Genomic DNA, 15,023 nt, shown 5'->3' on the forward strand with positions numbered 1-15,023 from the left:
TTAGAAAGCAGTGTGGATGTCTTCCATAGTTTAGTACACAGGTCTACTATTTCCCCTTAGCTGTCTTTCATATCAGATTTATTCAATGCTGCCTCTAAAGTTATGAGTTAATCTTTTTTATAACTGAGATTTTGGAGAATCCCCTTAATTCTACTCTCAAGTTATTCTTAAAAATCATGCAATTCTCAGACTAAATCAATGGATAATTTTCATGACTAAGCCTAAAGCAATTTGAGCCAGATCTGGCAATACAGATCCAATACAGAGCCTCTCCAGGGGCTTTCACAGAAAGGACCGAACCCTGAAATCCCTCCTGAAGACAAATCCCCAAAACCATTCCATAAAGCAGAGCTCAGTTTGCTCTCCAAAATGCAACTCATTACTAGAGGTAAAGACATTATCTACGTTTTTTTTTTTTTTTTTTTTTTTTTTTTTTTTTTTTTTTTTTCTCCTAGATTCTAATGGTTACATTGCTTACATGTAAAATAGAGTTGTGTTCAGGTACAGTGGTAATATAACTCATCATTCTAAACTGGATTAAGACATCTTTTAACCTTTATTCAAAAAGGAAAACCAATGTAGTTTCTCTCCTCTGTTCATGATCCATTTCCATAAAACTTAAAGTAATTCAATATTTCAGTTAAGTTGACAGAATTCTGTGAACTGGCCAATAGCTAAACATTCACTATGGTAGGACAAACAAATCCACCTGCTGATCATCATATTTGCTTCAGGTTGTATTCACAGCATGAAAGAATCAGGAAAGAATCTGAAAAACAAACAGTGAAAAACTGGATGTATACATGTATTAACTGTATTTTCAACTACATGAAAACTAAAAAATAAATTAAACTAACATGGTCACAGGAACTAGGGTAGATAAAAAGGTTTTGATACTGAGAACACATTCAAGCACATACAAATTTTGTTTGCCTTTTCCAGATCTATTTCAGTAAACTCACTAGCTCTCTCTGTTGTAGTTGTACTATATGACACCCTGCTAAAATATTTAGATTTAAAAATGCAGCTTTATGTACTGGTTCATTTTGCACCTGAACAAACAAGTTTTCTTTACAGTGGTTTGTAATACAGAAGTTTCCTGACAAAGGAAAGAATGAAAAAATTCTACAATCTCTCACTGACTTTAAGAGTCATTATGCAAGTAGCCCAAGAGAGGAACACCAGCAATCAAGAAGTACAGAAGTGCAGCTGAAACTTTTGTCAGTTAGAACCTTTCATTTTGACAAGCAACTTCATAATTTCTCCAGTAGTACAGCGCTACCATAAAGTTATGTTCTGAATCTGAAACATCAAATACTTCCCAAAAACTTGCGCTAACTAAACACTAGTTCACAGAAGTTTTGAGCTCTTTAGCTGACAGACATAGTGAAAAACCCATACAGAAAAAGCAATACTCCACCATGTGGCACTGCATGAGAACAGACAAAAGTCTTCTGCAAGACAGACTTTCCAAAGTCTTGCACTGATTTGAAATAGAAAGTGCAAACTTATAGTGTATCAATGCCATTTTTATGGAATTGTAGCCTGACTAAAAAGGAATTTCAGTTGATGTCACCAGTATCTGAATTTGAGAGGAAAAAACACTTTTGGTTCCTTTTCTAACAATCAGATGCTTAGAATAGAATAGTTAGCTTTGAATTTGAAATGTCTAGTTGTACATTTTAAGTATATCACACTTTCAAAAAATTGCAAGCATTTTGAATGGACTAAAAATATTTGGTGGAGAGAAGATAGAAATTTTCTTAAAGATAAGCCTTCAAATTTCCTTCTGTTCTTATGAAAGATTTTGAAAATTAAAAAACATTTCTTTAAACTGAAATTTTATCCTTTGTACTCCAGGTTTATGAAGAATCCCCCCCCCCTTTTTTTTTTTTTATTTTACCCTTCGTTCCTACTCAGTTTTCCACTAAATTCACTGAATAAGCATAGTACTCTAAAGACACATTAAGTAACTCTAAATATAAAAAGTCTGAAGTTTCAGTCTCACATTTTCCTAACCACTAGAACTATTATTTAAAGAACAATTTTGACCAGAGACAAGAAAAAACAGCATCACTTAGGTCATTACCAAACTAAAAGTGCTACAGAAGATATACGGTTACCTTTCTCATTACAGAATTGGAAGTGTTCAATAGAAAAATTGAACAGTGAAACAATCCTTTGCCATTTTTTTACATATTTATGATATGAAGAAGCACTGCTTGTATCTACAGTCAGTCCCTCACTAGTGACATTTAAGTGCCTTGCTTCAATGCAATATGAGGGTGCTTAAAACTGCAGGCCCTGTGAGAACTCTCAGAGGAAGGCAAGACGCATTGCATCCACAATTATTATTTAACTAAAATTATTAATCTTTTTCTTCTTTCTTCATGAAAGAATCCTCTCTCTTTTACTGCTGTTATTTGCATTTGAATTTAATCCAGTTGGTCCACATCTTTCAACTATCTTTTCTTTCAAGTGTAATTCAGAAATCTGAATGACTGTGTCACAAATACAGTAATTATGTCCCTATTTCTAAGTCTTGTTCATAAAATGAGAAAACAGCTTTTGGGGAATTTGTTTTGCCTAAGAAGAGACATAATGTATTTAATTAATAGGAAGATTAAAAAAAATAATTTGCAGCAGATTATCCTCACATTTGTCATTCTATTATTGTACGACCACAGATTTACTGAATACAATTCATGAATGAATAAGATGATGTTGAGCTCAATCTTGGGAACATTTCTGACAATGCTTTTTACAAACCAGGCATTGATAAGAGATCGAAATAACTGCAGTACAAAAAACTACAGAACTCATCTACATGCATCTGTATATTTTTGTAAGTACATGCATGCACACTCTTTTCACTACTTCAGAAAGCTTCCAAGTGTTCATAATATCATTCATTTGGCCCAATAAAACTAGGAGTTGAGGTTTAAATAATGCCTGTCCCAAATGAAAAGATCAATTGTGAAATTATACGTATGAAACAGGAATTAAACTCTTTCTAAGAAAACTAGCAAAACATTGGTTTTGGTAATGACACACCTAAAAGTAAGTCACATTCTATATTCAGTTTCACATAGAGAAAATCATACCAAAGCATCAGCGTATACTATTTATCAACACTGATGTTGGTCTGTGTGTTTACTTTCAGCTACAATACATGGAACTTCTTAGAAAGGCAGAGGTTAATCTACTCTTAACCTACTTTTTGCACAGAGAACACTAGAAGAAAAGGTGCATCCCCACTTCACAAAGCCACTACCGACCTAGCTTTGAATCTGAAATAAAAAAGGAGCCGAGGCAAAAATTTAATAGTGCTCCAAGACTCCAGATTTATCTTGAGGGTTATAAATTGTCTGTCTTTTTAATCTAGCTTTAAATTTTTCAGTGATTTTTACAGACTTTTTCTTTTATCCATATATTAACGCTTTTTAATTTAAAAAAAAAAAAAAAAAAAAAAGCACAGAATGTGTCTTGTACAGTACCAAAGAAGCCAAAATGGCTGACTTTCCCAAGGCCAGTTGTAGCCCTGTTCAACTCACTTTGAAAGCAAGACAACTCGGGCCTTGCCATGAGACTCTGGCCAGTTCCATGAATGGGTAGGCAGTCCTTTCATGATAGTTGTGACAAAATACCTTTGGTGAGATCCAGGACCATACTTTCACAGCCTACACTCCACTTAATGGCTGTGTTCCTGAATCTTTAGCCAAATTTGTGTATGTTGTACAAATATGTATCACAATGAAGTCATGTCCGCCTATCATGGCTCTGCAGATAGAATGGCAATAGTATTTCTGAATTCTTTAACCTTATTTGCTACCCAAAGTATTTGACAAAGATCTACTTCTTTTTGTGACCAAAACTCTAGTGAATCAACCATGCCTAATATGAGCTTTTAAACAACACGATTACTTAACACACAGCTCTCAACCAATTTGTGCAGCACAATGAAATCCTAGTCTTGTATGGCACCAGGTTTAAGGTGTAGCAACACTATTTATAGACTATTTATATATATTAATTATAATTCCCCCTTCCACCAAAGGCACCAGTGAAAGAAAGCACAAAGGAGGAAGGAGTGCAGGGATAAGGAACAAGAAAATTTTCCAGGTCAGTCATATCTTTGTGCCTACGCCTTTAATGGCCTGATCCATATAGCTTTAGGGAGGAAGGGTCACAGCTTAACCTTCTAGTCACACAAAATGCAGTAAAATTACCCATAGAAAAGGGATGCATTGTTAATGAAACTTTTACCAAAACTGTTATCTCCATTCATAAGGTTTCTTTGCTATGTACTAAGAATTGCTACAGTTCAGCTCACTAACTGTACCAAAAGATCATTTTTGCTGTTTCTGTAGATAGATTTCTCAAAAAAGTGTTTGTGGGGCTGAGTTGTGTCTTTGGACAAGAGAAGTGTTCCCCCAGCAATAATACACAACAAACATATCAGTTTGGGGGATGGGAGGGGATCATCTATTCGTTGTATGTCGTGGAGCAGAGGTCCTTTTGAAGTTCTTGAGGACAGGTAAAGTGGGAAAACTGAAATTCATTCTTTCTAAGTGATCTTTACACTCCTTACCTGGGACAGTTGGTTCCAGGGTAACTTAAAGCCATTGCCAAGCTGCAATCATTCCTAATTGCTTAACATTAGGTCAATTCAGTAGATTGTAGTAGTAGATTGTAGAAGTAGGCTTACAGCTGAATTCAACTTGGCTATAACCCTAGCTATGCATAAAGTCATGACAATGGTCACAAAAAAATATTATTCATGTCTATAAATAACTTACTCCTGATGACATTTAAAAAGCACAGAGCATAATTTTCAGTCTTACTTTTGTTCCAGAAGACAAAATACCTTCTTTCTGTAAACAGACTAAGTCTACTGGATACTGAAGTCCTTCAGGCATTATCAAAATTATGGAATTTCTGAAAGCTAAACAGCAGAATTGAATCAACATTATGGAAAGAGAAATATGTCTTCAGGAGTTATTAGAATGAAACTATTTCAGTCCTTCCATAGCCAAGTCTAATCATCCCGAGAGCAACAGATCATATAACCTCTCCATCGATACATGGAAAGCACATAATCCCAACAGTTTGGGCATGTAGCAACCCCATGCATTTTACAGCAAAGGTCTGTATGTCTGAGGGCTTTCAAAGGCTGGGATGCTTCCAAAGACAAACAGTTAGAAGCAGATTTGATCAAGGCTCATGTTTTCCAAAAGGCAGCTAGCTTACTTCGGACGTTTTGAAAATCCTTTTCGTAAAGCTCATCCACTGTGCTGTTCAGGCTGCATATTTTAAGAAGCAGAAAACTGCCAAGCTGAAAGCACAAAATTTGTCTCTAAGAGGAGCAAGGAGAAGATGAAGAACAGAAGTTAACAACACAGCTCATTTCAGGTTTCAGAGAATACAAAACAATTGTTTTAAAGACAACTAAAAATACTTTTTTTTTTTTTTCTTCTATGAACGCTTCCTCTTCTGCACATGATACACCAAGGAATATAAGCCCTCTGACTCAAAATACGTATAATACTACAAAGAAGCACTCTCAGCTTTAGAAACTTTTATAGTTGGTTGAGACTATGTTTTGCATAGTACAAACAAAAGATTATCAGCCACAGATAGAAGTGAATATTGGTTTCTTTACCAAATTAATACTAAAAGAAGGGGGGAAAAACAAACATTTTCTTAAGATCACTTGAAATATTGGTTTAACTGTCAATATAGTTATAAAAAAAACTACAATTTTTGCCTTCTGACTTTCTCTTTCTATGTGACATGCGTGAATTTTATGAAAATGCTCTCTGGGAAAGCTAGACTTCAGATCAGACTTCATGACATAATGATGAAACTTCAGAGAAACTTTTATGGAAAGTGTCTTAAGTTAGGCTTCTTTGTTAAAGTAAACTAAAGTAAACTATTAGAAAATTTTACCCTTTTAATGGAGAATAAAAAAAAAAGGCATGAGTAGAGTGACAATTCACTTTTGAAAATCCTTTTTTTTTTTTTTTCTTTGCCATATTTAGCTAATTTGAAACAGTGTGTGCAGCAACATCAACAGTGCAGCTGTGAGGCTGCCAATACTGGTTCCAACTGTGATTTTTTTTTCCCTTTTAAAAGTTTTTTTCTTAACCTTTTTCCTTCCAAAGACAGAAAACAGTCAACTACTTTGCACAGTTGTCAGGAGGATGAATCTACAAATTCATTTTGTTGCACAGTTGCTATTTGCATACTAACCTAGCAACAATTTAATGTCATGTGTTGCACTATTTGGAACACTGGAGCAACAACTTGTTCAGAAATTGTGAATTGCCAACTCCCGCACTTGATTTATTTGTAATTGCCTTTCTCTGTTGTAAGCCAAGAAAGAAAAGCAAAAAATGACAGAAGAGGGTGCTGGCCACACTTGCATGCCAAAAAATATTGGCTTTAAATAAACTTAAAATTGAGACAGATTATTAGACTTTCAGAAAACTTGCTTAATACACTCAAAAAGTCAGTTTTAATAGTTCATAAAACAACAGTAGACAATTCTCATACAGTAAGAGATCAGTAAAGTAGCAAAAGTGGACAACTCAAAGTGCTGAAAGCAGTTATATTATCTGTTACTTGTTTCACTAATTGTAACTTTAGATCTTCCCCAGAATATCCCCATCTGTCCATGCTGATGAAAAGATGGAACAAAGCAAAACAAACTTTTGGTGCTACTCATGCCTCAGTCACCAACTGTGGGTCTACTGGAAGATCTGTTTCCCTTCTCTAAAAGAGAAAGTAAGCTATAATGATTATTAAGGACTAATAGATGACCTCATGTAATTCTGGTTTTGGTGCATCTACAAAAGTAACTGTCTCCAACCTTCCCTTCCAACAGCAACAAAAAGATTCTTCGCTTACCATCCTCCTCCCTGATATAGCCTCCATACCTATCCATCTAATTTTTCCTTCTACATCAATCCATTATAAAAGGGGAGCTGACAGAACATTTCTGACTGTGAAGTATGCCCCAATCTGCAGACTTTCCTGTACAGTTAAACTTTCAGGTGGGATTTTTTTTTTTTCCTGATACTTTCTGCCTCACTCAACACACCAGAATATTGCCCTCAGTTGACCTTGCAGCACACTGACACATTACAGATGCATCATATGATCATATGATCATATGACTTTTCAATTTTATCACAGTATAGGAAGAATGGACAGTCCAAGGATATAGCATCAATGAAAATGCATCTAGTTCAAATATAAACGTCGTCACATATAAAAACAGAATAGGGACAAATTGTAGAGAATATATAGAAGATTCTGCTGCCCTTAAAAATTGATTTAAGCTGCCCTTATAGTTTGCAAAAACTCAACTTGGTTCTTTGTAGTGTTATACTGTTGTCTGTAGTTACACAAGCTACAGAAAGATTACAAAAGATACATGCCTCCCTATTTTCTGTAAGTTTTTTTTTTTTTTTTTTTGTGTGTGTGTGTGTGTGTGTGTGTGTTTTTTTTTTTCCCCAATTTTGGGTCTACAATATTAACTTTAAAACTCCCATGGTGTACATGACATCAATCATACAAGACAGAAACTTAGATCTGCCAAGCCTGGATCTTTAATGTCTTTTTAAGTATCTTTAATACAGCATGAATTAAGCCCTAAAACAAGTACTACCATACTTCAAATCCAGAACATGTTCTGTGGTTATTTGATTAGACACTGCATATAAGTCTATTACAGTCAGCTAATAGCATCAGCGTAACTGTTACAGCAGTGTTTAGTCTGAGAATACCTAGAGAGCAGATGGGTTAACAGCAAGTTCCCACATACATGCTGATTACTTACAAGGTTTCAGAAGAGCTGGTGATGTCTTACACAAGTCAATAGCACCAAGGCAAGCATTGCCTTCCTACCTCAGTTAAAGAATTAGCATAGACCAAGTCACACTGCAGCTCTCCAAAACTCTTCACAACAGAAAAGAGCTGGAACCAAAATACTGATATTCAAAAAACTGTATTGCATTTACACCAGGAAAATTAGGTCTTAGTAAAGATACATTAGTTAACATTTGACCATAATTTTTTCATTATCTTAATTTTCCAGTAACATTAATTCCAACAGCCTGGAAAATACTGACTGCACTCACCTGTTATTCTAGAGACCAACATTTTAAAGTTATAGCAGGTTTAAATGGTTAGAGTTGCACCTTTTTTTTTTTTTTTTTTAATGAAAACTGCTACATCTGAGTTTGATACATAAAAAATAAGAACTTTCTCAAATTATGTCACATGACTAGCAGCTTAACCAGTGTTATTCTAACCAGTGTGCAAATGGTATTCCATCACATCGGATTACATTAATCTTCTCTCTTCCCTGCTTCAATGCTGAGTCATGTTGACCATCTCTTTTTGTTTATTCGTTTTTTAGAGAGTACCTACAAAACTTTGTTTTGAATAAACCGCTACACTCACTGTTAGATTAACCTTTAAGTCAGGCTGCACAGATTCATTCAAAGGCATTCACTGCCCATTACTTCTCTCTCCCCTCCAATAATTAAAAAACAAAACAAAACAACAAAAAATTCTTTTCTCAGCACTTGAAAATTCAGGAGTGTGTCCTAGAACATTAAGACTCCTCTTACAAAAATCAAGACACTCAGCAGCAATGATGAAATTCGATTATCTTAACTCATAACTAGCTACTAGTTAATGCATGGAGCTGGAAAGCAGAGGTGATATGTGTGATCCTACAATTATACTATACTCATATTCTATCCATTATTTTCCAGTCAACAAGACATGCACATACTGCCTTCACCCTTTTTCTTGCAACACTTCCTTAAAAGCTGCTGCCTGTAAAGCTGTTGATGCACATATGCACACAAACAATCCCACACAGAAAAACATATTGTTTAGTAAAGAAATACACATGTATTTTGAAAATAGGGTTTTATTGGAAGTTTATCAAAAATATCTGATATCTTTTTTAAGACAGGCACTTCAGACTTCAGTCCTTTTTTTTTTAGCTTTGGGTTCTTGTGGCAGTTGAGTTAATTCACTTTCTTCAACTTCACAATGCTTTCTTTTCTTTTTCTTTGACTTTTTGTGGTCACTTTGGTAGCCACTAGAGTCACTGGCAGGCATTATCTGTTGCTGTTCTTCTTGCTTATGTTTTTTCTTTTTCTTCTTCTTGTTTTTATCATCACATATTCCATTCACAGGAACAACACTTTGCTCTTCTGCATTGTCCCTTCCAGTGTTACCTGTCTCATCTGGAGGCTCTTCCATGACATTATCTCCCCCAGAGTCATTCAAGCTATTTTTCTCATGCTCAAGGTTTTGAGTTTCCTCTCCATTTGCACAGTCAGTGATGCTCTCAGATATTTTGGGCTGCATACTGTAAGGAAACATACAAAATAAGATAAAATAGAAAATCTTAAGGCATGTCACACAGTGAAATGTCACAATTTTCTGAAGCACAGTAGTTACACCAAGTAGATAAAATACACAAATGGAAAATATGACACTCTAGTTAGCAAAAAATATAAAGCCTGTTAACACTTTCAACTTAATTTCTACTACCTGACCACCTTTTATTTTACCAATGAATCAATATTCTCTCCCAAACCTTAGCCTAAATTTCTTCTCTAACATCCTGTACACACTATTTTGTTATTTACTCTTTTCTTTCATTCCAGTAATTTATAATTACACACTGTGCAGCACCCCTTTTTGTTGGTTCATCAGTTATTCAAAAACACACTACAACCTGTTCAATCATACCTGAGACATGCTGCTGGTTTTACCAAGCAATTGCCCTGCTGAAGTCTGTACAGATAAAACAAAGAAGATGCCAGAAAAACAAAAATACAAAACCAAACAATAAAAATAACAAAAAATAACAACAACAACAACAAAAAAAACTTAGTAGGCATCCTGCAATAGCACTGGAGAAAACGTCTAAGAAGACTCATAAGGAAAGAATGCAGATAAAACTACGGAGGAACAGATGCCCCCAGAGTCACTGGGGACAAAATGGTTAAACTTCATTCTGAATTCATGAAGACAATCCAGAACATCCTTTCAGATTAAACACAACTCTATGGATCTCCAAAAATGTTATGATTTCATCAGTAATATTTATACTGTACATTAAAAAAAAAAAAATTAATCCCATTGGTAAAAAAAAAATGGTCAGCAAACAAACATTTTAAAAATCTAAATAAACTCTTTCAAAGATATCACTATTAAGATTTTTAGCTAGTTGCTCTGAAAACCTAGAGGCATAAGTGAACAGATGAAGGTCATGCATTTTCTCATATCATCTTTGAGATCAAAGATGTTTCTGCAAGCATTTAAGTCACCTGCATGTAACTACTTGTGATTATGTAACTGTCAGTATGTGTATGTGTGTAGAAATACCAACATACACACTGTGTTCAGAAATTGGAACATTTTTACTTGAAAAGTCTAGAAATGTTCATAAAGAAAGCCACTCTAGTTTTCAGGGGTTACTTTGAACACGTATGATATGTATACACAGTCAACAGTTCACAGGACAGCAGTTAGTTTTTTTAAAGCTCAGAAAAATCTATTTATTTTTCCAGAGAAAATTTCCATGCAAGTTCTTAACAGCAAGATGTTTAATTTTACTAATACAACCTAATTATAGATGAGAGTTTGTATAAAAACAGGGAAGCTTAAAGCCTAAGACGTTACATCAAGTCATTTAGCTTATAACAAATCCATTAAAACAGTTCAAAAATATTCTCTTTTATGGCACAATACCTTGTTTTAGTCAGTCCTCCTCGAATGAAGAACACTCCAGCTGCATCAGAATCTAAGTGTGATACTCGAAATTTCAGTTCATCCCCTACTTTTAACCCTAACTCTTGCCACTCTACAGCTGACATTTGTTCAGGTTTAGGGATAGAAGCATTGAAGCATCCATGTATCAGACAGCCAATATGACTTGGGGCCACTTTATTAATTACACCCTAAAAAAGAAAAACAATGTCATATAGAGCTCTATTAAAGATTATCCCTTTGAATGCATAGGTGATGCATGTTCAGTTTCCTATATAGACACTTTGGACACTTTCTACACTCAAGTTAGAAGTCTGTTTATCTAGCAAATAAGCACAATTTTCTACACTAAAATCAAAACCATTTTTGAGAAATTTCTTCTCAGAAAGAGTAGTCAGGCATTGGAACGGGTTGCCCAAGGAAGTGGTGGTGTCACCGTTCCTGGGGGTGTTTAAGGAAAGGTTGGACCTGGTACTTAGGGACATGGTTTAGCGGGTGTCATTGGTAGTAGGGTGATAATTGGACCAGATAATCTTGGAGGTCTCTTCCAACCTTAGTGATTCTATGATTCTTTTCATACAGTCCTGTTCAGTGAACCTGTATCTGTAAAAATGAAAGTCAAAGCATGGAATCTAGCTATAGTGAGTGCATGCATCAAACAGTTACCTCTTTCCTGACCGTACAGCCATCAGCTTTATTTTAAAGCCATTTTAAGTCCTATCTACTTGTCTGAAATTACTTTCATGTTGCTACTGAGCTACTTAGCAGCTGAAGATACAGATGACACATAAGAAGCCTCTAAGTACTCTATCCAGTGGGTTTCTGACACATTTGCACATCTAACCTTATCCACCTTTGCTCTCCTCAGAGAAGAATGAAAGACACCGAGAGGATGTCTCCTCAAAAATGAATTTGAGATGGTGTGTTCATCCACTTTCTATCAAAAGGACCTATTTACTTCTTAATGGCATTTACAGAAAGGCATATGCTATTCCACAAGAAACATGGCATAACAACAGATATGGCAAAACCAAGTTTAGAGTTTGAATACATGTTCTGCTTAAAGCTGCTCCCTGAGCCATGTATTTCACAGAATCACAGATTTGTATTTCCTTTTACTTAAAAGCAGGTGTAAGTGCTGCTCTAGTACTTAAAATAAATAAATTCATCATTACACCCTAAACCTTACTGCCACTATTAAATAAGAGTAAACTCATCCATTTAAGAATTATTTGCTCTTTAAACTTCTATTTAATAAATTTCACAGAATCATAGAATCACAGAATATCCAAGTTGGAAGGGATCCACAAGGACCATTGAATCCACCTCCTGGGTCCCCAGAGGACCATCAAAAATAAATAAATAAATAAATAATAAACAAACAAACAGATCATGTGTCTGAGAGCACTGTCCAAATGCTTCATGACCAGTTCCCGGGGGAGCCTGTCAACAGTGCCCAACCACTGGTTGCAGAACCTTAGGTTAGGGTGCAGAACCTTTCCCTAACCCCCAGCCTGACCCTCCCCTGTCCCAGATCCATGCTGTTCCCTCAGGTCCTGTCGCCTGTCGTTGTCCCCAGAGAGCAGAGCTCAGCGCCTGCCCCTCCACTCCCCTCGTGAAGGAGCTGCAGGCCGCCATGAGGCCTCCTCTCAGCCTGCTCTGCTCTGGGCTGGACTAACCAAGAGACTTCAGCTACTTCCCGTTGTGTCTTCCCCTCTAGACCCTTCACCATCTTTGTCACCATTCTTCGGAGGCTCTGTAATAGCTTTATGTCCTTGCACTGTGGTGCCCAAAACTGCATGGTTGAGGTGAGTCCACACCAGCCTCACACATTTAGGGGCAGGCAGCACAGAAGTGTGACAATATTGATTACTACTATAAACTACCAGTGAACTATTATAAACTACTGGCATGGTAAGAAACTACCCGCAGAAATTACTAGACTAAACCAAAATACAACTCTACATAAGTCCCAGCCCACTGCTTTGGATGGAGATAAGCCAAGCCTTGATAACTGAAGCAAAAAATTCCCTGAGAGGTGCCGGTGTATCTACATGTTATACATGTAAATGAAGATATAAAAGCTATAAAAGGTATAAAACGCAAGTAAACAGCACTGGGTGTGTGGGGAGTCTATGCTCCACCAACATGCACACACAAACATCAAACATTCTAAATGTACAGAACATTGCTTTACATACTAAACCCAAGTATGCCTACACAATCAGAAAAGGTAACAAAAAATCCTTTAAGTTCCATGACTTAACAGTCTCCATTTTCCATTCCTATTCTTCATTACAAACAACACTCTGTTTTCCATTCCTTTTCTTCATTATAAATAAGTCTTCATTTTCCATTCCTTTTGAACAATACGTCTTGCTTTAATTTGTCAAGCAACTTGGTATTTGGGCCTTATGTATCCCGTTCTTCCCACATCGAAGAAAAGCATATCCACCTCCTTTTCAAGGCTAATAGGGCCTGGGTCAAAAGGCACGTCCAGGTCAGCAGGGGGCGGAACAGCAAAGGCCTTCGATGGCTGTAGCGTTGGGGGGGCTGATGGCACAGCAGTCGGATCAGTAAAGGAGCCCGCAGATCCCTCACTATCTGGCAAACCACACGTTTCTGACTGTGGTCCCACAGGGCTCTTTAAGGCCTCAGAGATTGTTCGCCAGGTGCCGAGCAATCCCACTGCAACCTTGTCATTTTTAGCTGCAGAGTCCCACACCTTGACCTCAATTTGGTCCCATATTTCAGGCTCATAAACTGTCCGATTGTTAATGAGGAGAATAAGCTGTAAGGTTACCAGGACAGTCTTTATTCCTAAGGACGTATGATTCTCCATAATGCGCAGCTGCTTACCAGCGAGGGGCAGTTGTGTGCACGGGTCTGCTTCTCTCAGCTCGAGCTTCTCTCCAGCTCCAGTGTGCCATTTCCAGTGACTTTCTGTACAAGCTTCTTTGAGCGGTATGCTGAGTTTGGCCGAACCCATCTTCATGAGGTGATCAAAGTGCCTGTTGCCTTCCCATCTCCATTCTGCTAGCCTGTTCTTTTTCATTCCTTCTTTCTGCTTCTTTATTGATGACATAACTTCATTGGGTTGCCTTTTTTTATCTTGAGGGCAGGCCCCCCTCTTATACCCTTCTCTCCACAGCAGTTCTTTTCAAAACAACTTTTCATTGGTCAAACAACTTTGAATATAACAGCAACGGCAAACACCCAGAAACTTCCATGCCTTAACTGCTGGAGAACAAGCAACCCGAGACTGCATGGAGTCTCCTGAATCACCCTTCTTTGTTCCCTCTAAACTCTTTTACATTCCTGATAGCCTCATCGTTAAGAGTCTGAAGTTACCATCAACCGCGGGACTTTCTGACCCCCAAGGCCACACTCCCAAATCTCCCCCTTCTTTATTAATATCAACCATTTTCTCGACTCGAATTACCACTCCATATATAACATACGTACCACCATTTTTTTCCCCTTCTTGGGGCTGAAGATGACGAAGTCCGCCTCGATGTTCAGGTGCACGAAGCCCTGGTCGTCGCGGATGTCGCCGAGCTCCCCCACCACCCGCACGTTGTCGTAGGCCACCGGCACGCCCTGGAGGCTGGGGAGGAAGCAGAGTGAGCCGTAAGCGGGGCGCCCACCCCGTGCTCCCCACAGGCGGCGGGCCGAGGGCTTCCCCCACGGCAGAGAGACCCCGCGGGAGCCGCCCGGTGCCCGGCCGCACCTCTCCGAGTAGCGCAGCAGCTCGGCGTCCAGCTGGGCGCGGATGCCCGTGCGCTTGTGGCCGAGGTAGCGCGGCGGCAGCGCGATGTGCCGGCGGTGCGGTGCCACCACCAGGCACGAGTAGCGCCGCCCCACCAGCCCGCGGGCCGCGGCGAAGGACGGCAGCTCGGCGGCGGGCGGCGGCGGCGGCGGCTCCCCGGGCACGGCCATGCTGCGGGGCCCGGCCGCGGCGCGGCGAGATGGCGTCAGGGGCAGTGACGCATTCCGAGGGCGCGATGCGGGACGGCCCTGGGGGCTGGGGGAGGATGTGGGAGGGCGCTGAGGGCGCTGTTTTAGTCTGGAGACTGAACAACCCCAGTTCCCTCAGCTGCTCCTCACAGGACTTGTGTTCCAGGCCCTTCACCAGCTTCGTAGCCCAAACACAGTTATCTGTGCCAACAGCTAGAAGCAGAGATTTATATCCATAAACCATATCTACAGTCTTAGTTAGT

General features: G+C 38.3%; 1 protein-coding gene across 1 annotated transcript; it reads right to left on the bottom strand.

Moving 5' to 3' along the window:
• Nucleotides 1–8,940: 8,940 nt before the first annotated feature.
• On the bottom strand, nucleotides 8,941–14,755 carry POLR1F (RNA polymerase I subunit F). Its single transcript, XM_084281542.1, has 4 exons — nucleotides 14,534–14,755; nucleotides 14,269–14,410; nucleotides 10,786–10,994; nucleotides 8,941–9,394 (listed from the first exon to the last, which is right to left on the bottom strand). Exons 1-4 carry the CDS (start codon nucleotides 14,740–14,742, stop codon nucleotides 8,998–9,000), a joined length of 957 nt encoding a protein of 318 aa, XP_084137668.1. The 5' UTR covers nucleotides 14,743–14,755; the 3' UTR covers nucleotides 8,941–8,997.
• Between the last annotated feature and the right edge of the window lie 268 nt (nucleotides 14,756–15,023).

This window comes from Netta rufina (genome assembly GCF_964035555.1).
Source record: "Netta rufina genome assembly, chromosome: 2".
Taxonomy (NCBI): Eukaryota; Metazoa; Chordata; class Aves; order Anseriformes; family Anatidae; genus Netta; species Netta rufina.

Excerpts from the sequence above, each read along its gene's own strand:
- POLR1F (XM_084281542.1), bottom strand. The coding sequence starts at position 14,742 with ATGGCCGTGCCCGGGGAGCCGCCGCCGCCGCCGCCCGCCGCCGAGCTG. Across the intron at positions 14,411-14,533 it reads CTGCTGCGCTACTCGGAGAG|CCTCCAGGGCGTGCCGGTGG; the intron begins GTGCGGCCGGGC and ends CTTCCTCCCCAG. Across the intron at positions 10,995-14,268 it reads AGAAGGGGAAAAAAATGGTG|GGTGTAATTAATAAAGTGGC; the intron begins GTACGTATGTTA and ends TTTCTTTTTTAG.